Source organism: Chrysemys picta, chromosome 4 (assembly GCF_011386835.1).
Source record: "Chrysemys picta bellii isolate R12L10 chromosome 4, ASM1138683v2, whole genome shotgun sequence".
NCBI lineage: Eukaryota > Metazoa > Chordata > Testudines > Emydidae > Chrysemys > Chrysemys picta.
In genome coordinates, this window is record NC_088794.1 from 33,264,307 (window position 1) to 33,290,731 (window position 26,425).

Here is a 26,425-nt window from a genome sequence, read left to right on the forward strand (position 1 = left end):
GACTAAGGTACTTCGAATTCAGCTACGTTATTAACGTAGCTGAATTTGCGTACCTTAGTCCGAAGTGGGGACTTAGTGGGGACCAGGCCTAACTGTCAGAGAAGTAAAGTTCTGGAGCAGCCTTCCAAGGGGAGCAGTGGGGGCAAAAAAACTGACGTCCAGCCTGAGCTTGATACATTTATGGAGGGGATGGTATGATGAGACTGCCTACAATGGCATGTAGCCGATCTGTAACAAACATCTCCAATGGCTGGTGATGGGATACTAGACGGGTAGGGCTCTGAGTTACTACAGAGATTTCTTTCCCAGGTGGGTGTCTGGTGGGTCTTACCCACATACTCAGGGTCTAGCTGATCGCCATATTTGGGGTCGAGAAGGAATTTTGTCCTGGGTCGATTGGTAGACCCTGGGGGTGTTTTGTCTTCCTCTGCGTCATGGGCCACAGGTTGCTTGTAGGTTTAAAATAATGTAAATAGTGGATTCTCTGTAACTTCAAGTCTTTAAATCATGATTTGAAGACTTCAGTAACTCAGCGAGAGGTAGGGGTCTATTACCAGAGCAGGTGGGTGAGGTTCTGTGGTCTGCAGTATGCCGGAGGTCAGACTAGATGATCATGATGGTCCCTTCTGGCCTTAAAGTCTGAGTACCTTTTGGACTCCAAGTTACTTAATTTTAATTAAATAATGTTTTTCAAGTATATTACAGGAAGATGCCATGTCTGTCACACATAATGGCATTGCTAAATTTTATTAAAAAATCTCAGATCATTGAGTATTTCTAAGAACTCTCTCATAATTCTGAATGTTGCCAGTGACTGCTGCCGAATTTCTTGTTTCCATATAAGAAACATAATGGATCTAAATCAGAGAGACAGAAAATTAACATTTAAATGTATATTTTTTTCACTATGTGCCTTTGTGTAGCCAGTACTTGAACATAAAAATATGGAAGTATTGTAGGGAATGAAGGGTAGGATTGGAAGTATGGACATCTGGGTTGTCTTTCTGACTCCACTTTTGTCCCTCTATTTCCCTATCTATAAATTGACCAGTACTGATCTACATCATATGGCAACTATGGGTTGTAAAATTGCTATTTAGGTGCCAAATGTGTGTAGATTTATCTTTCTAAAACAATAAATTGCTATCTAAGCCATATACAAAATTTTAAAGTATTTAAGAGATTGCCAGTTACTGTCTGACTTTCTAGAACTACACTGCTGCTTGTTGTGTTCAGTGAAAAGACCCCAGTATGTGTAATCAAATCCTTTTGAATTTGTCTTGCAGGATATGTTCTTTAAATACACATGGAATAACTTCTTGCATACTCAAGTAGAAATCTGTATTGCATTGATTCTTGCAAGTCCCCTTGAGAGCACAGAAAATGGCACAATTACAGATCAGGACTCCATTGGGGACAATCTCTTACTGAAACATGTAAGTTATGCTTTTGTGGACATTTTGACATTGTAAGCCTTGTTCTTAACTATTGTAACTGTTTCTCTTTCTAGTGGAAATAAAACCGTGTCTTATTAAATAGAGGCATGGAATAAAAAAAAGATTTAGTGACAGTTCACTACCCATGTTGAAGGCATGGTTTTGTTGATGCATGGTAGATTGCTCTCCAGTCTGCTAGGGGCTGGGAGGGCTGCAGCAGTAGCTCATCCATCCCTAGGATGAGACTGTTGTGCGGGACAACTAGTGTCTTGGGTCTGTCTGAAGAGGAATCCGTTTAACTTAAGAGTAGATTTGACTAGCTCTGAAGAGAATCCTTTCTGGTTTGCTGGGAGGCTTGTAAACGTATGATTTGGGACCCAACGTTAGGGTAATCTGGACGTTCTGGACTATTAATTTTGTCATTCATGAAAATAGATTTTCTGAATATAGCTCATAGTTCACTTATGGACAGATTTTCAAAAATGTTCAGTACTCAGCAGATTGTGTTGAGAACAAAGGGACCTGAACACTCATTTAGGTGCCTAAATAGGAGTTGTAAGGTGCTGATCTCAAGAATTTTTGTCTTTAATATAGTGAAAAGGGCTTAATGCACTTTGAGATTTGTTTTGTGAACTTAAAAACACATTATGTGATCTAATAGTTTTCTGCCTGAAACTAATTGCTACTTCTATTTGAAATTATCTTAATATATGATACTTTGTAATTAAGCTTCTAGAAACACTAAGCAAACACTTTTTTTTAATAGCTTTTTCTTAAGTGCCAATTAGTGGAACGAGTACTTGAAGCATGGGAAATGAATGAGAAGAAACAGTGAGTAACAAAGCCTTTACTACTTTCCCAGAAATTGAAGTGCTACATTAGATTTGATGTAACTGATCAGTGCGTGATCAGTTTAGAATTGAGTCTACTACAGTAAAAGCTTTGTTATCCAGCATGTTGGGGGAATGGGGAGGGGGTGTCGGTAAGTCAAAAATTCCAGTTAATTAAGAGGGAGAGTGTTTGGGTGCAGGAGGGGGCTCAGAGCTGGAGGTTCGGGGGCAGGAGGGGGTGTGGGCTGCTGGATCCAGGCGGTGCTCACCTCTGGTGGCTCCCCACAAGCGGTGACATCCCTTCTGCTCCTAGGCAGAGGCGTGCCTCTCCCCTCAGGCGCTGCCCCCGCAGCTCCAATTGGCCGCATTTCCCGACCAATGGGAGCAGCGGAGCCAGTGCTCAGGGTGGGGTGGAGGCAGTGCACAGAGCTGCCTAGCCTCTGTCTAGGAGCGACAGGGACATGGGCGGCTCCCTGCAAGCGGCAACAAAGTGAGCACCGCCCTCCGACTCCCGAACCCCCTGCCCTGAGCCCTCTCCCGCACCCAAACTCCGTCCCACAGCCCGAGCCGCGCAACTTCTCCCACACTCCGACCCCCTCGTGGCTGTTCCTCCACCTAGGAACAGCAGGGACATGTCGCCCCTTCCAGGGAGCCACGTGGAGTCAGGTAGGGAGCTTGCTGGCCTCGTGCCAGCCCGACTATAAATCAGACTTTCAATGAAGATCAGAAATGCTGGTTTATAGAGCTTTCCAGTTGGTAAAGTGCTGGATAACACAGCTTTTACTCTAATGTGTTCTTCCCCACCTCACCTTAAAACAAATTTTACAAGAGGCATAAACAAACATGGAATATGTTGAACATGCTTTTCTCCTTTTGTCAGTAGGTGTGAGGTGTAATTATCTTTTGTACATGAATAAAAAAGAATACAAGTTAAGCTGGTAAAATAACTTGGGCAAGGAAGCACACTGACACTTGGACTAGAGCTTCTGTTGGCCTTTAAGTTTCTGATTTCAATTCCTTACACTTTTCTTCCCCTGGCAATGTTGATCTTTCCCAGACTGAACCTGTTGGTCCAATAAGTATAGGGTTTGGAAATTCCTAACGGATCCTGATGTGAGCCCTTGGTCCAACTCTGGTCCATCAGACCCTCCTGTACATCAGGAAGAGGTACTGAGAAGTGCCATTCCTGGCACTATGACCTCCAGGTCTGGGGTTCACAGGAGTAGAGCAAAGGCTCTCATCCAAAAAGAGGGCCTCTTCTCCAACCACTTTCAAGTTGAGTGAGAGGCCATGCCCTGGTACAGGAGTGTTAGGATCTCACAAGGAGAATGCTACCATTCTCCCAGCTCTGATGGGCAAAAGCACTCTGAAACCAGCACTATGTGTAGGGGTGGGGCAATCCCTGGTACGGGCAAGAGAAAAACAAAAGTGGGTACCTCCTACACACAATTGTAATGAGTCATTGGTACCAAAGACTGCAATGAGACTGATGCTGGCGGCGCCATGAAAAGAAGGGAGCCCATCCCATTCCCTTGAGTCTAGGGCTAGGTATGCTGCCCAGAGGACATGGCCATCTTCACTAACCTGGAATCCTGTCAGAACAGATCCTGAACAGGGACATCTCCGCACCATTGGTCCAGGGCATGCAGGAAAGGGAGTGTCGCTCACTGATACCATCTACCAGATGGTGTATAAGGATCCAAGGATCAACGGCACCGCCCATGGATTTTGAATCTGCTACCTCATCTGATGAGTGTTAGGGGGCGAGTGCCATCATTGAGACAAGGGGTCAGTCCAGACAGAGGATCCAGAGTCTCTTGGGCATAGTCTGTATCTCATAAGAGAGATTGTGCACCTCAGAACTAATGGTACGCTACTCCATGGAGACCACCCCAGTTCCCTTTTGTCTCCTCACGTTAGCCTTACTGGGGTCCATGGGATCCATACATGCGACATCCTGAATTCTTACAGTACCACAGGGAATCCAGACAGCCCTCCCTTTGCAGAGAAGATCCTGAACCACAAAAACTAATGGAGGGAAGAGGAGGAACCACCAGCTCAAATGGGGTTGGAATCTTCAAGCACAGGCGAGGTGGTTGCACCAACCTCCTCATTACCATGTGATGACTACAGACAATTTAAAGACCAACTGAGGAGGACAACTGACAGACTTTTCCACATGTTCCACTTTTACCTCAGGTTCTGAGGAATGTGAAGCAACAGGTAGTATCAATGATTCTGACTTGCTCCCAGATGGCCCAGGCAATTCTGGTTTCCCAGCATTCACCGGATATCAGCATGCCCATGCATCCATATTCAGCTCGTCCCAGACCTGTTGACGAAGGACAGAGGCAAGATCAGACATCCCACTCCAGCATCCCTCCACCTGATAGCCTGGTATTTGGATGGGCAACAAACCTAGAAAAGGCATGTTCAGAAGCATTACAATCTGGCCTTAGCAACAGTAGGAAGGATTCCATACAAGTGCTACAGAGAAAAGTGGAAAGGAGTTTTCGGCTTGGCACCAACATTGTCTAATAACCCCGAAAGATGACAACATCCCTGTCATTTTGAACTACCTTTTCTCCTGAAAGACTTTGGAAGTAGCTCTTAGCTCTATGTGGATGCACTTAGCACTTATCAAGACCTGTCACCCTCTGGAGAACAACCAGAGGGGTGAAGAATGTTTTTTAAAAGATAGTGTTGGTGTTAGAACCTCTGATAACAAAACTTACCTTGACTGGAACCTCAGTCTAGTCCTGTCAGCATTAACAAAGACTGTGTGAACCCTTGGCATCATGTTCATCTGTCGATGAAGGTTGCCTTTCTGGCTGATATCACCTCAGCCAGAGGAGTAGGTAAGCTGGGGGCCCTCCTGGCTGATCTGCCTTACACTTTTTCTTCCACAGACAAAATTTTGCTAAGACTACTTTGGAAGTGAATTTTTGATGTAATCTCTGAGTTCCATCTAAATCAGAATATTCTCTTAATCTGTTTTCTTTCCAAAGCTTCATGGCACCAGTGAAGGATAGGAGACTTCACTCTGGACATCTGTTGGACCTTGGCTTTCTACCTACAAAGGACAAAGTGCTATTTAAATCCTTTGTGGAATGTAAGGGAGGGGAAGTTATCTCCTCTGACCCTTTCCAAATGGATTTTGGGCTCCATCCTGCTTTGAGTTAACGATGCCCCTTCTCCACCATTGTGTGCGGACTCACTCAACTAAAGTTGAGGCTGCATTAGTAGGTTCACTTCAAGACATCCCTCTCCTCAAAATCTGTAAAGCGACAATGTGGGGCTCTGTTCGTACCTTTACAAGACATTACAGCCTGGTGCAAGCTCCTTCATCTGATGCTTTCTTCAGCAGAGCAGTCCTCTGATCGGTGGTGCAGCAGATGTCTTTGCACCCCCCTTCTTAATCAATACTGCTTGTTAGTCATCCACAGGAATTACACATATAGACCATTACTTGAAGGAATGTTACCTATCTTGTATAGTAATTGGAGTTGTTCAAGATGTGTGGTTCTTATCTCTGTTCTGCAACTGCCCTCCCCCTTTGAAGTCTTAGGGCTATTTGTGGTAGAAGTTGTTGGTCTGCACCACTCCTTATGCCCTCAGTTCACCACATGAGGAGGAAAAGGGCACAGGCACAGACCAATGGACACAGCTGGCAAGAATCTTCTGGTATTTGGCTCATGGAGCGCATGCATACCAGCAGTGGAATACCAATAAAGACCCATATTTTGAAGAACTCAGTTACTGTATAAGCTAAGTAACTTTTCATTCTGCAAAGATCTTGGTGTGCTTTGTTTGACAGTGTTGTTGACACTGAACTCTCATGAGGAAGTAGTATGGAAAATGACTCCCTACAGATCTACTAACCTCAAGCTCCCATTAAAAGATGTGCAGACTTTCTCAAAGATGAACCAGTATTTAGCACACAGGCCAGTTCTCTGACTTTTTCTTGTAAAGCAGCTTCATAGCTGTGGCTGGTAACCTACTACAGTAAAGAACGGAGAATGTATTGTGAACACATGGAAGTGACTCGTGTAAGAAATATGCAGACCCATCTTTAACTCTTATTGCACGCTGTAGTAAATGTAACGAAAGAAATCCCAGTTTTTGTTCTTCAGTAAGTTCCCCCCCCCCTAAAGATTATTAAAATTGGGAGCCTAATGTGAGACTTACATCCTGTGACAGGACACCAATTAATTAATATTACACACTATTTATATAGCACCAAAAATTATGCCTGACACTTCAGACAAGGACCTTCAAGCGCTTACAATCTAAACTTCACGAGAGTTGTTTTGGGGGAGGGGATGCACTATAAAGCAAAATTACTGAGGAGCTGTTCTTGGCTTGGTTCTTTAACTTCTACAATCTTTTTGTCTTTATAATAGAACATAGTCTCTCATTTTTTGATGTTGAATCCATATTCTTCCTCCTTTCTTTGTTTTTATTCCTGGCCAAATGCTCTGGTCTTGTGGAGTCTGCTTCTCTTTTTGATATAGATAGAAATGAGAGACCAGCTATTAGTTAGGTTTTCATACTATGCCCATTTCCGTGATATCCAAATACTTCCAAACCCACAATAGGAAGTAGTACCTCCAACCGCCAAAATAGACCATGATTTAAATGGGGAGAGAAACTGCCGGTCATTTCTCTGCCTCATATATGGACAGTTATAAGGATAACAAGTCATCTGTTATGCTAATTTATACATGTTTTAGGCTGATAGGTGTACTGTAGGAATGAGGGAGAGGGAGGAAATGGTAATTAAATAAACAAAAGCAGTCACTCACTTCAGGCCTTCAGTCTCCTTAATTCATTACCAAAAAATAAATAAATTAAATAAAAAAAATCCTAAACCCTGAGCAATCACTCCTGTAGGATTTATAGAGCACCAGATAGAAAGGGAGAGGTAAAACAATGAGCCGAATAATGTTTACGCCTGAGGGCATTCTGTGCCAAAATATTAAAAATTCTGCACCAAAAAAATTAAAATTCTGTACACTATTTTAAAATGCTGCAAAATTCTTTAAATGTTATTTGTCAGATAAATGTGGAGGCTCCAGCATGGCACTGGGGAGCACAGGCCACTGGCTGCACAGAAGTGAGAGATTACTGTGCAGCTCCCTCCACCCCCATCCCAGACAGACTCAGCAGTGAGGCTGCACCCAATCCTAACACAGTGCAAGGAGGGGGCCTGCCCCAGAAACACCCCAGAGCCCCGCCCCTCTGTGCTCAGTCGGGTATCTGGGTGTGGAGGGGATCTGGATGCAGAGGGGCTTGTTGAGGGGGGTTCTTGGTGCAGTAGTAATGGGACTCTGCAGGGGGTCCAGGTAAAGGTGGTTGAGGCTCAACGGGCTCTGGGTGTGGGAGGCTCAGTGGGGTGAGGTGGGGGTCCAGATGCTGAGGGAGTGGGGCTCAGTGGGGTGGGTATTGAGGTGCAACTGGTTGGGGCTTGGTAGGGTGGAGATCTGAGTGTGGGTGGCTCGGGGCTCATCGGGAGGGTTCTGAGTGCAGGGGATGGGGGGTTAGGTTCGGCAGGAGGGTCTGGGTACGAAGGCGTCTGGATGCACAGGGCTTGGGCAGATGAGGGAGCAGCTCCTTGTACAGAGATCCTTCCCCCTGCAGCTGAGGAGCGATGGGTGCAGGAAGCAGAGGGAGAGGGTGCGCGAGTTTGCAGAGCTTTCTGCAGCTGGGGGAGAAATCTGTGGGTGGGTCTGACCTAGCCGCGAATGCTGTCCAGGGGAAGAGGAAGTCCCGTCCTCCCTAGTCCAGCCCGGACTAGCAGTTGAGCCTGCACACCTTAGGAGCCACCAGCTGGGTCTTCCTTAGGTCCACCTCCTGCTTCCTTAGGTCCTACCTCTCTGCTGGCACCCAAAACATACTGCTAGGAAGGGTTGCTTGACCGCTCCTGTGGCTTCCCTTTGCTTCCCCATCAGAGAGTAATTTTTCTGCAGGGAAGCAAAGAAATTTGCAGGGGACATAAATTCTTTGCATGTGCAGTATTCCCCCAGGAGTAAATGTTGTGCAGATTAATTCTGTAAGAACACCACACTTGGCTGCAAGTGTGCGCACAGTGTATGTCAGTGCTTAAGCTTGCCATGCTTAAATATTTTCTCCGCTTTCACAATGCTCAAGGAGGTTCTGCTTGATGGCTGTGTTTCTCCATTGATGGGCTTGTCGTGCTTCTCTAAATACAGTAACTGACAACACTCCATGTGGATCTCAGTGCTTTAATCAATTAACTTTAAAAGCAAGACCAAATGAGTTTTAAATTGGATTGAATTGTAGCTAAAAGACTCATGAGAACATCTTGTCTTGGTTCTTATTGTGGGTTGGGGTGGTGAAATATTCACTATAATCAGGTTTGATTCACATCAAGAAAGGGCATCAGTTAAGAGACTTTGATAAAAGTGTAACTCTTAATAAGGTGTCTAATATTAAAATGAGGTTGAGACCCACTTTGGGGTCGCAACCCACAGTTTGAGAACCCCTGCATTAAGCTATATTGAATTAAGGCCACTTCAGTTCCGAATGTCTCCACATAGGGGTTTAATGCAGTCTTTCAAACAGGGCTATGTTAATGTGAATTACGCATCTTTTAGTTTGTGCCAGCAGCATCCATGTGGGGCAGTTAGAGCATAACATTTTGGTGTACTCTGCTTTTCACACCTCCGTAGTGTGCATTGTGGCACAGTGTAGACAAGTCTTTAATTCATTAAACAAAACCTAATTAAGGTCACTTTAATTCTGCATCAGTTTCCACACAGGTTTAATGCATTTTAACTAATCCACTTTAACACCTTTAGTTAATTTGGATTAATTTTCCTTAGTGTCCCTATGTAGACAAGCTCTTTTTGCAAGATATGGCTTGTAAGTTTTCTTTCTCCTGAGCTGCCCATCTAGTTGCTTTTATAACTGAGAAGCTCATTTGAATAGCAGACTGGATGCCTGCCTGCCCAATCGGGCAAGTGGTTCCTTAACCCAATCTCGCTTTTCCTCAAATGCAGCCAATATGTCCAGACTGAGGACAGATATCCCTGTCCTGCAACCAGCTGCTGGTATTTGGCAGTGCAGCTCAGATCTAGATGTTTTGTCTAACTTTCAGTTTCTCAAGGCTAGGCCAGCTCCGGCTAGTCTTAACTGTTATCCTTCAGCCCTGCAAGGTGTCATACTGGGAGCTGCTATTTCCACTTCCTTGTCAGGCACGTTAGCTTTGGCAGCGGAACACTTTGGACAAAGACCTAGGAATTTCTAGTAATGTCCTGAATGCCAGTCTCAAACTACAGTCCCAACTAATCTAGTACGTAGAAGTTTGTTAGCCCTTGTGTTAGGCTAGCCCTGAGACAGAGTTTACAAAATCTGGGAATATTTTATTGTAGCCTGAATTAGTGAATTGTCTTAGCACTTTTAGAGACTCAAAACTCCCTTTCTGGAATATTTTGAAGTATTAAGTATTAGTTTGCAGGAAAGGTGTCTGAACATCCTATGTGAGGTAGGTTCTCCAAACCTGTTGGCAAATTGGATTTAATATTAAATGGATTTTCGCTCTTGTTCTGACCATACGAACTTCCCTCAAAACTATGTAGAAGCAGGAGAATAACTTGATGACTAAACATGCTTCTCTTTCTTTATGGATAGCGTTATGCATTTTAGAAACAGTTCAGAGAGGGAGCCCAAAAAACATGTTTTAGCAGCCCAAAAACGTTTTGGTTTGAAGTATACATTACTCATTCTCCTTATGAGTATTTAAAGTACTTTGTTTTCTCGCTTGACTTGTCTAACTTTTTGTGTTGCTTCCTTGGATTTATAGGCTTAGCATTCCATAACTACAAAATACTTCAACAGACAGCTATTTGGGAAGATGAACATTTGAACTTCTCTTTTTCAGGGCTGAAGGAGGAAGGCGGCATGGTTATATGGGTCATTTAACAAGGATAGCTAACTGTATTGTGCACAGTACTGATAAGGGGCCAAACAGCGCACTAGTACAACAGCTTATTAAAGGTAACATTAAACTTCTGCAGGTTTGTTTCACCATTCTGTTAGTTGGATTTGTACAATTAAATCATGCTAGGTATTTAAAAGGCAGCTTTTAATAGGGGCTTTGCTTCTTTCCCTTGGACAAACAGCTTTTGGAAAGAAGCGGCTTACTGTTTGTGCAAGTTCAGGTAACCTATTAAATTAGGATACCCTTAAATATATGACTTGCTCTCCCCAAACTTAGGGAAACAGTGCTCTGGCTTCTTAAAATAAATGTGAGTGGGGGTTGCCTGCTAAATTCCCTGTGAGCTGCGTGGCCACGCAGCAGCCTATTAAGCACTGCGCAGGGGCTTAGGAAACCCAGCCCCGGCGAACCTGCTGCAGCCAGGGGACAGGTGCTCCTCCCCCAACCTGAACCCAGCTCTGGCCTGGACCTGCCGTGGCGGGGGGACAGGTGCTCCTCTCCCGGCCCCCACCTAGCCTGACCCCTCCCCCCCAACTGCCATGGCCAGAGGATAGGTGCCAATCTCCTGGCCCCAGCCCACCCCTCGACCTGCCGTGGCTGGGGGAGAGGGACCTATCCCATGGCCCCAGTCCTGGAGCTGCTGCAGCAGGGAGAGGTGCCTCTCCCTTCCCAGCCCAGATGCTGCTGTGGAGAGAGAGAGAGAGAGAGAGCTGGGAGGAATCCTCACTCCCTGCCATAGCCCTGGGGCACCCTGCACCCCAAACGCCTCATCCCCGGCCCCACCCCAGAGCCCTCACACACCCCTCCAGCCCTGAGCCCCTCATCTCCACCCCACCCCAGAGCCCACACCCCCAGCTGGAGCTCTCACACCCCTGCACCTCAACCCACTGTCCCAGCCCTGAGTCCCCTCCCACACTCCAAACCCCTTGGCCCCACCTCTACCACATTAATTTTGTTATGTGCACCAATGTGAAGGTGATACGTTACATATCTCCTCCATACTGGTGCACATAACAAAATTCATTCTGCACATGTGGGGAAAAATTAGAGCGAACACTGGTGGCCTGCCCTAATGAAAACTACACTGAATCAAGTATCTTCTTCTGGAGAATGGCTTATTTACACAGGTACTTCTAGAATAATTACTCTCCAGCATAGGCCTTCTCAGTCTCAGCTATCCCTTGTGTTCTTTCATGCAGTGTTAATCTTTCCCAAGTCCTCACGTGCTCGAGGTTATTCCCACATTCCTTATACTCCTGTACAGTTACAGGCTTACTGCACCGGTGAGCCATTGAGATTGTCATCTAATAGACTGGAAATGTCTGCCTGAAAACCACACCTTGTTAGAATAAACAATACCTGAGGAAATTTTCAATTGTATGTATAGCAGAACATGTTCTGCAGTGATTTTTTGCAAGTTTAATTTTGGGAGCTGAGAAGAGAGTGAAAACTAACTGCCTTGAGTGATATTGCTACTAAAACTTTTTTCCTCCATTTTACTCTAGAGCTTCCAGATGATGTCAGGGAGCGATGGGAGACCTTCTGTACAAACTCCTTAGGAGAAACTAACAAAAGGAACACAGTGGATCTAGTAGGTTTTGTAAGATGAAGTTTGAAAAGTTACTGCAATTATAAGGGCATCCTTTTCCCTTCCCATGTGTCAGGGATACAGTTGCACTGCAGCCTTTTCAGCCATCATGCTTCTCAGACAGAATGTCTGCAAACCTCTCCAGTAGCTGCACTGTGGAATTGGCACCTCCCTGTTTCCTTTGCAAATATGGCTGCCTTATTGACAATTTAATATGGTTTTGCAAGGGTGTTTGGAGTTTGGCTCATATTGTATTGCACCTCACTCTTAAAGCACCACCCAACAGGAAGATGTCACTTTGGGGTCTTTGCAAGTCCAAAACTGCTTGAAGAATTGAGACTAAAATTGCTGAAGCTGGGGGTTTTCATATGCAGTATGTAAGCAAGCCTACATACAGTTAAAGTGAAACTGCTTCCTGCATCATTGAACGATGCACACAAATACCTACCTCACTTCTAATGAAGAAATATAATTTTGCCTTGATTACAGTCCTGTTATGACTATTCTGTTCTGCACTGAATGATTCAGAGATTACATTGGCCTTTTAAAGGCTAAACACATCTAATTGTGAGGTGCAGAAATAGTCTTAAACAGAGGCAGCATTTTCTGTTTGTTATATTTAAAGTCAGCGTCAAGTGTATCAGCAGTCAGGTCCCTCAATTCAAAATAGGACACACGTGTTTTTTTTTTTTTTTTTAACTGAGGTGGTTGCCTACTTAGGCCTCATTATAATTGTGTTTTTGTTTTTTTTAAATTTCTCCAAGAATCACTGGTTTATTTGTGGGTTCACTAAGTGGCAATTATACATCACTAATTTGGACCAAAAAATGAATAAAGATTGTTAAATCTCTTCTTAATTTATTAAAATTTTCACGTGAGAGTACAACAATGCAAGATTCGCAGCAGAAGGCCATGTGTGATATAAAAATAATTTAGAACCCTAGAGTTGCCTAACAAAGGCATAAAAACAATGAATTCATGGGGTTTTCTGATATCTGTAATGGATACTAGTCAGAACTGCATTGGATATTTATTCAAGAAAACAATGCATCCTACTGGGGAAGAAACATGATTTTTTTTGGATCTATAGCCTTATTGGAAATGGCCCACAGGTCTGCAGTGTGATTCTGATCCAACTTACCTTGATAGCCTCCTGACATTTAGAAATGTTGCATGGTTTAGGTAAATGTGTGGAACCATTAAATTTCTTTGTTTGAGAAAAGCTTTTTCTTGATCCTGGGGTAAAACAATCTGCCATGATTAATAATAACCTAATCTGAGAAACATTAATCCAAAATATAGATTACTAGTGTTGTGCGGTCAGAGCCTCCAGCAGGTTTTCTTACAAGTTTTCTCTAGGTCAGTCTAAATTTTTAAGCCAGGTAGAATATTGGATTATTAACTTTCTTTGATATAGATATGCCCCATTCCTTTTAAAACTGTATCCAACAGAATTCCAGTCAAAGTGGGGCCAGCAAAGTTTAATGCTGAACCGTCTCACATTCAGTTTAAGTTTCTTGAATTAACTGCAAGACTCCTAGCTCTTCTGTAGTAGATCCCCTTGATTCTGACAACTGCAAGTCTCTCACAAATGGGGGTCTGATCTCTCCAGGTACACTAACTGGTCTGACATAAGCTCTAATTAAAATAGCACTTTTAAGCAAGTTTGCTGTTGGAAGTTCATTGAAATAACTAATCATCGTAAAGATCTCCAATTTTTCATGATTATGGTATCCCTTCCATCAAAAATAAAAAGCCTTTCTTACATTATTACTTTGGGGCCTTTAACACAATTCTTATTTTGAAAATCTTAACTAGTTAAGGAAAGTGAACCCAGCCTCTCTCGTCTTATACACCATAAGTCGGAAATTGGCTACAGTGAGTAACTTAGTGTTTCTGCAGTTGTAGTGATTCACTCATGTCTTATTTAGGCTGGTTTATTTAATTTGACTTTTTAAAAATAATTTAAGAATCATAGTATCATAGAATCCTAGAAGATTAGGGTTGGAATAGACATCAGGAAGTCATCTAGTCCAACCCCCTGTTGCTCAAAGCAGGACGAACCCCCAACTAAATCATCCCAGCCAGGGCTTTGTCAAACCAGGCCTTAAAAACCTCTAAGGAAATTCCACTACCTCCCTACGTAACCTATTCCAGTGCTTCACCACCCTCCTAGTGAAATAGTTTTGCCTAATAGCCAACCTAGACTTTCCCCTGCAACTTGAAACCATTGCTCCTTGTTCTGTCATCTGCCACCACTGAGAACAGCCTTAGTTCATCCTGTTTGGAACCCCCCCCTTCAGGTAGTTGAAGGCTGCTTTCAAATCCCCCCTCACTTTTTTCTTCTGCAGACTAAATAAGCCCAGGTCCCTCAGCCTCTCCTCGTAAGTCATGTGCCGCAGCCCCCTAATCATTTTCATTGTGCTCTGCTAGACTCTCCAATATATCCACATCTTTTTTGTAGTGGGGGGCCGAAAACTGGACGCAGTACTCCAGATGTGGCCTCACCAGTGCCAAATAGAGGGGAATAATCACTTCCCTCAATCTGCTGGCAATGCTCCTACTAACGTAGCCCAATATGCCATTAGCCTTTTTGGCAACAAGGGCACACTGTTGACTCACATCCAGCTTCTCATCCACTGTAATCCCCAGGTCCTTTTCTGCAGAACTGCCTCTTAGCCAGTTGGTCCCCAGCTTGTAGCAGTGCATGGGATTCTTCCTTCCTAAGTGCTGGATCTGCACTTGTCCTTGTTGAACATCATCAAATTTCTTTTGGCCCAATCCTCCAATTTGTCTAAGTCACTCTGGACCCTATCCCTACTCTCCAGCATATATACCTCTCCCCCCAGTGTAGTGGATAAGGTCTATATTTTTAAGCTTTTCTAACTTTTTAATCAATTTCAGTTTTCACAGTTGTGCAAAATGGTGGGTTTTAAGCATTCTTTTCCAATTCTCTCTTTAAATTTTCACAGTTTTGGTAAATTATGGAAGGGTTGGACAAGGGGGGGATCAGACAATTAAATGAAAAATACTGAGCTTCAAAAAGATGAAACTTCGTAACCGTTAGAACACAAATTATCACCATCATATGTCTAAATATAGAACATAAATGTCCTTAAATTCAGCTCCAAATTCTCAGCAGCATTTTTCTTAATTTGCCTATCTGTAAATTTTGTTTATTAATAGAAATATTTTTTCATTGGTTTGTGTGTAATGAAATTGCAGTTTACTGACATTTACTGATTTTAAAAAAGAAATCTAATCCTTCCAAGCCTAGTCTTATGATGATAGTGATTGTTAGTAGGCCATACTGACTTTTTTTAGCTCAATAAATTGGTTAATATACTAGATTTCTATGGAGAAAAGGTAGGCATTTAAAGATTAATTTGTGTATTCTAATGGTAAATTGCTCCATTCATGAGACATGAAAAATCTCAAGAAGAAAGACATTAGAACTGGTAGTGAATACACAATGGGTACTTGTAAACAACATTAGTAGCTTCTAATTTTTCTTCTCAAACTGTAAAAACTGTTTTGCTATTGTCTTTGATAACTACTAGAGAAAGAGTTCAGATACTGGTCTTTTAATCTAGTACTTCATTTAACACAGACAGTAGCTTGATAAGAACTTGATAAGAATCCTGAAGTGTTTTTCTTGCAGATATGCCTAAATTACCGCTCATTCAGTTAGCTGGAATTTTGACTTAAATCCTCAAGTGTTTACTTTGGTTTGATTTTATTTGTGTTTTAGTTACCTGTTATTTACAGATTTACTAGTTAGAATTTAAGAAACCTGAAGTTGAACAAAAGTGATTGGGATTGTCTTTAATCCTGAACAGATGGTTTTGGTAGACTAGAAAGCAAGATCAGATGACATGATTTACTCAGTTCCATATTATAATGCCTAATTGAGGCCTAAAAGAATTTTTCAACTGAAAAATATGCTATATGCACAATCCACACTATAATTTATAAGTAATTTGCAGTTTACTGTTGAATTGTTCCAAAGATTCATTTGGTTACTTAAGTTGTTTAAAACAAGTAGTATTCCATTCCCCTGTGGGGCCGTGAATTCAAAAACATTGCACAGAAAAATCTTGCTGTTTTATTTCTACACTTCTATAATTCTTTCTTTGATCTCAGATTATGGGTAGTTTTTAGGGGGTGAAACTGATTTGTTATGCGTGAATTGAATGTTAAAGGTACTCTTTTTTAGGCTGTCATATTTATTTTAGAAAGTGGATAATTTGTTTCAAAATAACAAATAAAAGAATTGGTCCCTTTTCTCTATGCCAGGGTTTTCAACCTTTTTTCATTGCTGACCCTTAAAGTTTGAATGGAGGTGCTGGACCCCTTTGGAAGTTCAACCTGTGGTCTGTTGGCTCCTACTGTAAAAATCATAGACTGAAAACTGATTGAACAAAATGCAATTATAAACATTGCATGTTCTCAGCACAGCATTTGACACCGAGTGAGAGAGAGGACACTAAACTGTGGGCTTCTCCAGTAATGACAACACTTCTGGGGTTTGACCTGTAGGTGGGGGTATTCACACACCTTTTATCAGATAAACGGAACACCTTTTCTTGGATTTGAAACTTTATTTTCATAGTCACCTTTCGCGGACCCCTTAGCAGGGCCTTAACCAGAGTGGAATAGCTGCCCAGGGTGCAAAATCATGAAGGTGAACAAATGGGGTGGGAAAATAATGAAAAATGGCAGGGGGCGCAAATGTGCTTGCTCACCTCGGACACTAAAATGCCTAGTTTTGGCTCTCCCCCTTAGACACAGTCTGTGGACCCCCACGGGTCCGCAGACCACAGGTTGAAAACAACTGCGCTATACAGTGTTTTAGTTTTCGTAGAAAGCATTACTAAGCCTGATCTTAGTAAAGTTACCAGGTTCTGAGAATTAATTAGGAGTTGTGGGCACTCAGCACTTCTGAGGATCAAGACCCTGATGTGTAACTGTAAAAATGTGGGGTTTTGGTTTTTTACATCTGTTTTTTTCCCCCTTGTTAAATCGTCTCCAGATTTATGGGCACATAACAATTGCTATATTGGACACTGGTGAGGCAAGACGGGCTGACTCCAGCAGTGGCCAGTGCTTCAGTGGAAAGCAAATTCAGCTTCCACCCTCAAAAGCAGTGTTCTTATTCAGCTGTATAGTGCTGTAACTGGGTAAAAAGTGTTTTGATTCACAGTGGATGACTACTACACTTAATTGGTAGAATTGTTAGTAAGCACACCTTCACTGAAGAACTTCCTTATTAACCAGAATAATTTCATATTGTATCTAAATGGTAAGATACAGTTTTATTCCTGTGTTGTCCTGTTTGGCCAGTTTGGACCTATTAAGTAGCATCCACTGAAGGAACTCTAGAGTTAGTTTTGCTAGGTGTTAAAGATGGAATTATTCACCAAAAGTGTCAAACACTAAATGTAATGACTGGTGACATGCAAATATAATGTTAGTGGATGAAATATATGCATTTACAGTTGAAATAGTGTGTTTGCTGGGCTAAAAATCTTCTAGTTCATATTTTTGTGCTGAAATTAATGACCTTGCATAATAATTCTAATTTACACTAAGTCTTTTGTTTAATTAAATAGGTGTCTAAACTTTTTTGTCTAGGTTACTACCTGCCACATTCATTCATCCAGCGATGACGAAATTGACTTTAAAGAAACTGGTTTTTCACAGGATTCTTCTTTGCAGCAAGTGAGTTAAATTCATTTAACAGTGTTGTTCACAGGTGTGCCTTCTTTGTAAAAGTAGCTTTTCTGTGGGATTTTTGTATTTGGGGATGGGTGGTTGCATTTGATGCAAAACACCATTTGGAGAATTCGGTGGTGAAACTGGAAAGTGTATTAAAAAAAAATGTAGGTAGTGTGCAGTTTAAAGTTCTATACATATTTATAGTTTGCTAATTGACAGTGTTACAGGATTTAATATGGTAATGCCACACAAGTGAGTGGTGTTTTTCAGAGCACCAACTAACTGTATAGCGGTCTACTTGAGTTAGCACTTTCATTTAGAAAATAGTTTTTGGAAGCACTTTTAATACTTTGCCATTTTTGATGGGTGAAGGGTGACAGCTATTCCGTACTAGCCTCATTCCATTTGCAATGTACGTCTTCTTTATTCCTCTGTTGGCACTGGAGGAAAGTGAAAGTTGTCAAAATCTGCATACAGTGTACATTGATTTAGATCTCCAATCCTGAAGGTGCTATAGATTCAAGTTACTAAACAAGTTATTTAAATCGCTGCTTGTACCATTAGCTGTTTGTAACTGCCTCAACCCAAGTACTACAATCTGTAGTTCTTAAAGTTTATATACCTTTATCATTTATATAAAGTGCAGTTGTTCCAAAAGTTTGGTTGAGGTTTTTGTTAATTTTAGAAACTATAGTTAACTTTTTCATGTCTGATATTTCAGTGATTTATTGCATCTTAGTTGCACCAATCTAGATTTGATGGGGTTGGTGTCTTCAGCAAGGTAGCAGCTTCTGTAGGAACGTGGAATCTTTTAGAAAGCCCTTCATAGTCTTCAAGCACCATCTTCTGACTGTATTCTTTAGTGTGAGCTCTGTCTAGACTGTCACAGCAACTGCATGTGTTTAGGTAGTTAATCCAACAGAGAACTGCAGATGGACCACTGCTGTTGCATGCTATATGGGGTAATGGTGGAACACAATATTTTTAGTGTCTTAGCAGAGTTTGTCATGAGGCTTGACAATAGAATAGAGAACTGTACCTTGGTATTGTCTTCTGTAGAAAGCGGAGTATGACGTGAAAGACAGTAGACTGGAGACACCATTGTGAGGAAGAGCAGATCAGTTTTCCAGAATAAGTGGAGGCACTGTAATGTCTAGCGCACTGGTAGTCTTTTCCTTCCACTCTTCTGATCTTCTGGGAACCTATTAACCTTTCTTAGGTGGGTTTGCTTTGTTTGCCAGCTTTACTGAGGCCCAGACTAAAACAGGCAGCCTCCAGCTTTCTTTTCTTCAGCTTCCTTACTAAGTCCCATTCTAATTTTCGATTTCTCTCTAATGAAGAATTCTCAGTCCAGAAGTGTCTTCATTCTGTTGATCTCTGATCAGTGGAATGCCTCAGTCAGTTCAGTCGTCAGAAATAATTTTAAAACTGTCATTTTGAAAGAAACTTTCATTAATTCATTCTCAGGACAGTTTTTTTGAAAGACCTTCCTTATTTTAAATATTAGGGGGAGAGTCTGCTGCCTCATAACTGGAAATTGGTTCTCCCAATTTGCAAAGCATGCGACAGGAAAGATTTCATTTGTAATGCACACACAAGTAATCATAAACATTGAGCTCTTTGGGCAAAATTTAAGACTCCATCTAATCTAGTGCTGGTAAGAGTGGGAGTGATACTGTAGACCAGCTGCTGGCATTTTTACTATTGTGTTGTCTGGACCTGCTGTGAGCAAAGTTAGATGACATAGTGGTAAAAATTCTGACAACCAACCAGTGTACACTAATGCTCCTACAATTGCTAGCACCAGAGGAGCTGTGCTGATGTTTGTGCAGTGTCGAGATCTCCAGAAAGTTGCTGCTGTAGGCAGAGTTAAGGAATAAATGCAAGTCTGCATAACTGAATATGAAAAGTGGTGTTTTCCTTTTAATGGAAATCTCTCCAAATTTATCTTCAAAGACCTACGTAAAATCTCAGGCTGCCCTAGATAACACCTAAAGTAGATTTGATCATGATGACTCAGGCAAAAGAGGTCTTTTGCAAATTTTCTTTACGGGCCCTGGTTAAGAAATTAATGCTTATAATCACTTAGGTGACTTTTTTTTTTACTTGCCAACCGTTTTTAACTGTATTTACATAGCCTGTGCAGGCAAAATGTTTTTCTTTGTTGGCTGGAGAAATCCATTCCTTTTTATAAAGTAAATCTTCAGACATGTTTCATAACTTTTCACACCTGACTTCTAACTTAATTTATGATGCCATAAAGATGTTAGACCTGCTCTGCTACCTTTTTTAGCATTTTTAAAGGTAAAATTGACACACACCCCCTCTTGCTTGATGAGCTTTGTTTAGGGAAGTTCATGACAAACCCTAGAGGTGGTACCCCCAAGAAGGGTCTCATGCTGTAAATCTTTCTGCCGATCCCTTTATTTTAAGGGCAACAAGCAGAAGTATGTCAGTGATTGCATTCATTTTCCACCTTGCAAAACTTGCCTTTGGCCTGTCAAAATGTCAGCAGGTTCTGACTCTTGGCTGACTATTGCTTGGAACGCTTCTCTAGTGCGCTCTTTCCCACTATTAGGCTTTAAAAGATACTGTCACTAGGATGACGTATATATTTGATAAAACAGAAGTTGCTGCCTGCACTTATTTCACTTGAAAACTGGTAGAATTTTAAAAATCGAATTGACTTTTCACCATTAATTTAGTTCTTTCATCATTCCATTTATCATTAACATAACACCTTTATGAATGTCGTCTCATCCACATGCATTCAGTAATAAGTTCTCTTCATCCATAGCTATCAAAGTACTTTACAGAGGAAGTGTTTAGTGCCTTTCTACAACCCAATAATGCTTGATATGGACAGTCAGCGCAGGAAGAACAAAGGTCTAATATTACTAGGCCAGCCATATGTTTTGCCCAACGTAGTGCTGTTTACTGTAAAAGACTTGAGGGATTGATTGGCACTTGTGAATGTTTCAGTCAAAATTCTACCTGAAACACATGCAAAAAGGCAGGCTTCTCCAGTGGCTGCTTGGATGGAGGTTCCCCTTATTCACTCCCAATCCCAGGAGTGTGGAAAGCTGCCATTGTATCCCTCTCCTTCCTCATCACTGCCCTGTTTTAGCTTCCTCCAAGCTCCTCCCTAATTTCCTCTCCCCAACCCAACCCTGTATTTTTTTTCCCTCTGCCATCACCTATTCCTCTATACCTTACCTTCTCAGCACCTTGCTCACCTGCTCCTTTTTAGGCCATCTCTGGCTTCCCATATTTCCATGTCCTGTCTAGCTGACTAACCACACAGTCCAGAGAGCGGCTATTTTCCCTGAGGGTAACCTGGGTTCAGTTTCATTAAAAACAATGAGTTTGCAGTCTCCCTTCAACATGCAAAGTCTGTAGAGAATGGTGACTGTTTTGGCAGAGAGCAGTTTGGCTTCAGCCCCACTGAAAATAATAGTTATTTTAAATAAGGGAAATTTCACAAGTTTTAAAGCCAGTAATCTGAGGTCAGTTGAGACTTTATTTAAAAACAAAAAGAACCTTAAACCCCCCAAATCTCATGAGATTTTTGATAAAATTGTGAGAGTTGGCAACATTAAATTTAGATGTGTGGTATGTCTGCATTAACTCTTTTGGTTTCCACTTGTGTTTTCTTTTGGGTAATCGAGAGATACTGTTAGATCTTGTAGTTGAGATTGATAACTTCTTACCCACACATTTTTTTCCTATTTATAACAATGCCCTGCTCTCCCCTCTTCCATGAGTCATGTGGTTTTAAAAGTTTCATGTTGACAAGGTTGAAGGCAGCTTTTCTCCTGTACCTAATAAGCTGTCCTGTCATACAGTGTGTCCTGGGAAATGCATTTGGAAAAGTGGTATTTAAGACCACATGTACAGTGAAGATTAACTTTCCTATTAGAGCTGCTACCAAGCTGGCATCAAAGCCATCAAATGTGGGTCAGTGTATATTCAGTGGCTGAGATAATTTATAGATTTAAAACAAATTAACTTTTTATAATCCCCTGTGTTTAGATTAACAAAATTTATTTCTGGAGCAAAATGGGCAAATAGTATTCAGAGTATTATTAGAATCTTTATATCACTGTCGTTGGTCCTGGGATTGCCAGGCCTTTTCTGATTATCAGATGCAACAAATGACGTCCAATTTTATTGACCAGTTTGGCTTCAACGATGAGAAGTTTGCCGATCAAGATGACATCGGGAAGTGAGTATGACTTTATGCTGGTTTTAACTTGGGATTTTCTTCTTTATTGCATCATTTCACATTTGACTGTGTCCCAGTGATTAATTGCAGCCTTGACTGATGCCGAGCTGTCTGCATTTGGCTTTGTTTATCAGCACTAACGTGGTCAGTTCTTACACTGAGTGCTCCAGGAAGAGCAGATTAGCTTCCCTGAGCAATTTTTCAGAGCAACACTATTTCTTTCCTCCCCCCAACCCACAGTAGCTACATAAGAGAACACATTGCTTGTGACTATATAATTAGATCTCTTAATGTCAGACTTAACCTATGGATCTGTTCTCTTATTCACAAGACCATTGGCACATGGCTCTGGTGTGGGCAGAATTCATAGGTGGGATAGTTTTTAGGCATAGGAGATAGACATGGGGTATATTCTACACCATGGTGCATAGCATAAATTTACTTTTCCTGGCCAAGTTGGCAGGAGCAACACATCCATGTGTGTTCTTTTCTGTAGGGGACAGTAAGGAAGGGCTTCATAAATCTATCTATGGTGAAGAGCAAAGCAGTTCAGAGATACCCTAACTGTAGAAATGTAAGTGAAGAACTTTGAAAAGAATCCAAGACAGCAGTTAAATATTAAAGGCAGATTAGTGTTGTCATACTGATTATTGATACTATTTTGTAGGACAAGCTACAGTAAGGTAGGGGAAACTAATTGAGGTTGACTCCTGCCTTCTCAACAGGGAAGGGAATTGTATATGAAACCTCTGAGTGTAGAGATGAAGATTCACTTTCAGGAGGTGGGATTCTGTAGAAAAGAAGTCAATTTAAATTAATTAAATATACTTGGGTAGCAGTATTTTTGGTATACACCTGCCATAGGAGCTAGTTTACTATACTGCTTGGGTGAGTCTGTCAAGAAGATGACACATAATTAACAAGATGCTTATATAAATATAATGCAGATCCCTTGAGGTGTGCACTCTGCCTAGATGTTATGCCTCTAGTTACCACTTATGAATTTGGTCCCTGATATCGCCCATCAGAAACCACACGGCTCTCATAAAAAAAAAAATGAGTAACTTCATTGCTTGGAATCTTACCTACTTTCTAGCTGTAAATGCTGGCTATTCTTTAGTTACTTGCATGGTGGTTCAATTATGTGATTCTAGTCCTTTTATGTAAAAGGAATATTGTTAAAATTGTTGGGCCTAAAATTGATCTGCTTTGACTTTGAAGGTCATATCTAACGAACTGTAAATGCTGTTTCTCTTCTACCCCCTCCTCCAACAGATCTTTAATGCAGTGAGGATTTAGGGGAAGATTAACAAATGCACAGCTAACTTTAAACTCACTCACATACGTGCTTAAAGAGAGAATACCTGTGAATTGTCCTGAAAGGCTGGCAGACTTTCCCCCCTATTTCACATCTGCAGGAAGGGTATTTTAGACATGAGGAATACTGAATGTTTGCAGTCCTTAAGATGAAACTCTGCAGGTGGGCTCACTGTGGAGAGGTCAGTTTTTAGGTCTAAAGGGACAATAAATGTTAGTTTTTGAACTTAGTATTTCACATGTGAAATTTGTTTTCCTTGCTGTTCACTAGTCAGTAAGAAAAGGGTCATCAGGTTTTTTTGCTTAGGAAATAAGTTTAAAATTAGTTTTGACACTTTACATTTAGGGTCCAGTCTTGCAAAAGAATCTGCCTTGGTGGACCATTATGTCTTCAGAATCTCCCTGAAGTCAGTGGGCAGGTGTAAAATCTGCCTGCATAGATCTCTTTGATGGACTTAAGGCCTTAGTTGACAACTTATTTTTAAAAATTTATTCTGTCAGTTTGGTAGACATTCCTTGGAACTGTGTACTCACTATTTTTCTATTGTAAAAAGAGAAAAAGAAATTGAGATGTGTGGTGTTCGACCACATGATATGCATTTAGTTAGTTTATTTGGATTTATTTTGTCCATGTATCTGATAAGAGAGCCATTTTTATATTATTGGCTTAACTGTCTTGTAAGATTTTGTGCATGGAAAACATCCCATGATTTAATAAATTGTTTAACTGAATGATAGTAGGAGGCATGTTTCTCCTAAACACAAGTTAAAACTATTTTCTTGTGTGGGAAATTACTACTTAAGTTTTATAGTTTCTGGTCCTCTTAGTATTCTTGCGCAGTAAAGAGTTCAGAATATGAAATGTCTCTTTATTTGTTGTGTAAATTGCAGCATCTTTTTTGCTTTTAGTGCATAAATCTGTACTTTTTTTTTTTTGCAGTGTCTCTTTTGATCGAGTGTCAGACATCAACTTTACCCTCAATACAAATGAAAGTGTGAGTATACGTTCCTGCTGCTATCATGACTTTTGTCCTTGAGAGAGTGGACTGATAAATAATAAAACTTTAACACTTCTACTTGTCTTCAACCTGTAGGATGATGGTGAGTCAAATGATTCTTTTCAATATTATCTTTGAGGACTAGCTCATCCACCCACTTTCTTGTAATGATGTAAAGCCTTTGTGTCATTGGGAAACTTGGTCACTGCTTTCTATATCAACTTCTGAGCAGAGCCATTTTCACTTTAAGGTATGACCAGATACAAGTGCTTCTGTTAGCCGGCTCCAAAGGAAATGCAGTAAAAAGCTGCCTGTTTGCTGTGGTAGAGGTGCCTCAGAGCTCGTCTGCACAGTGCAGCATAGCGTACTAGAGGGGTGTGTGTCAATGTGTTATGTGCTAACTGGCCCGTGTAGATCCATGCTGGCATGCTCTAGGACAGAGGTGCTCAAACTTTTCCAAGTGCGCTGCCCTGTCTGCACCCCCCACCCCACCCGCATTACTGCCCAGTCAAGGTTTCCTCAGCGGCAGAGCTTGGACTGAAGGCAGAGCTGCAGGAGGAGCTGGGGTTAGAGGCGGCGCTGGTCTGGGGATGGAGAGGGAATGAGGGCAGAGCTGGGCTGGGGCCGGAGCAGCGTGTGGAGTGGAGCTGTGGGTGAGAGCAGAGCTGGGCCTAGCAGTGGAGCAGGACTGTGATCTGAACAGGGTTGGAGACCAGACATCTGATCTGGGGGTGGAGCAGGGCTCGAAGCATGGCATTCCGTTCCCACCCTCCTTTCCCCGCAAATGTTTCTCTGTGCCCCACACTTTGAGAACCACTGCTGCTTCTTCGAGAGATGTCCCTGTGGGTGCTCCATTCCAGGTATTGGTGCGTCCCTGCGCCTTTGCTCGGAGATTTTTGTAGCAGTACTCGTACCGGCCACGCATGCGCAGAGGCTGCCCCCCGCTGTGAGTCTAGCTTAATAGTACGCATGCGTGGCCGGTCTCCTCAGTTCCTTCTCTACCGTCCCCAGCCTGAGACGGAGCTCAGCAGACTCGTTAGGAAATTCCTTTCTCTTGCTACAATTACCCTTTTAGTTAGTTAGTTTGTTGTTAGTTATAGTTAGTTACCATTTTTATCTTTAAAAAAAAAAAAAAAAAAAAAAAATAATCCTGTCAGCTGCAGCCGCTTCAGACAGGCTTGGCTCCACAGGCTTTAAATGCTGTTCTAACTGCAAGGAGGCTATCCCACTGTCAGATGGCCCCTCACACTGTATAAAATGTTTGGGGGAGACCCACATTCCTCAAAAATGTGCCCACTGCAGCAAACTTAGCTCCAGGGCACAGAAGGACAGGGAGCTTAGACTGAAACTGCTCCTCCTCCAGAAATCCCTAGCTGCGGCTTCAGACCCAGGCGCTGATTCCGGCTCCGCTGCCCACCACAGCCCCCCCGCCTCAAAGAAATACAAGAAATCTGCAAAGAAAGGGAACCTTTTGTCATCTTCAAAGGAAACCCTGAGACACAAGCCCTCCCCGGGCAGATCTACCGCTTCCCTGCCTGTGCTACCCCGCTTGAGCACATTTGACAAGCTGGGCTCCTCTGGCAACGCGTGAAAACAGCCTGAGGCTGCAGCGGCGGCGCAAAGCTCTGGTGCCGAGGCTTCGGGCTTTCAGCTACTTGCCTCTCTTCTGGCACTGGTCGGCACCGCGACGGACGCAGTGCTGACATTCCACACCCTGCCTGACCCCCTGCAGGCTGATGCTGCCCTCCCGGCACCGGCCACGGCACCGGCACCCGTGGAACTGATTGGCAGGGAGCCAAGAAGCAAAACCCCAGCTCAGAGGAATGTTCCCTCATTGCAACTTCCTCCTGCACAGCCTTCACCTCACGCAGGAGCCTCACCACTCCAATTTACTCAGGCAAGAGATCTGCTGGTGTCACCTATCCTGCAGTCTCCCCTGCTGAATGCCTGTTTCTCTTCAATGGCAGAGTCAGGTTCTGAACAACCTTCCTCCAGGAAGGAGGAAACTGGACCACAGGAGGGTTTTTCTCCGCATCAACTCTTGCATCCCCAGACCCCAGTCAACAGAGGTTTTAGAAAAATTACCTCATCCTATTCTCAGGATCCTGCCTCCTGAGGGGTGAACCCCTGGATGGCACCACCTATGCCCTACCCACCACCATGGCAATATTGGGCACCATGGGCATCTTACCCTCGAGAACACACGCGCTACGCCACCTTAACCAGGCGCAACACCGGTCTAGCACCACCACCTGACAAACCTGCCAATGACAAGACACCAGGCAGCACCGTCACACTTGCAGGATCAACCTAGTCCTGCTCCTATTCCAGTAGAGCTGGAGGTAATGCCTGA

General features: G+C 42.5%; 1 protein-coding gene across 47 annotated transcripts in view; it reads left to right on the forward strand.

Moving 5' to 3' along the window:
- PPP6R3 (protein phosphatase 6 regulatory subunit 3) overlaps window positions 1–26,425 on the forward strand; it is a 131,460-nt gene that overhangs the window by 74,271 nt on the left and 30,764 nt on the right. For 20 of the 47 annotated variants that reach the window (XM_065594610.1, XM_065594617.1, XM_065594618.1 and 17 more), the window contains 7 exons: window positions 1,287–1,436; window positions 2,203–2,267; window positions 10,170–10,285; window positions 11,732–11,817; window positions 17,449–17,535; window positions 21,660–21,757; window positions 24,015–24,069. In XM_065594610.1, coding sequence (XP_065450682.1) covers window positions 1,287–1,436; window positions 2,203–2,267; window positions 10,170–10,285; window positions 11,732–11,817; window positions 17,449–17,535; window positions 21,660–21,757; window positions 24,015–24,069 — 657 coding nt within the window. The remainder of the gene's footprint in view (window positions 1–1,286; window positions 1,437–2,202; window positions 2,268–10,169; window positions 10,286–11,731; window positions 11,818–17,448; window positions 17,536–21,659; window positions 21,758–24,014; window positions 24,070–26,425) is intronic. The other 27 variants (XM_065594631.1, XM_065594625.1, XM_065594630.1 and 24 more) reach the window with 2 other exon arrangements.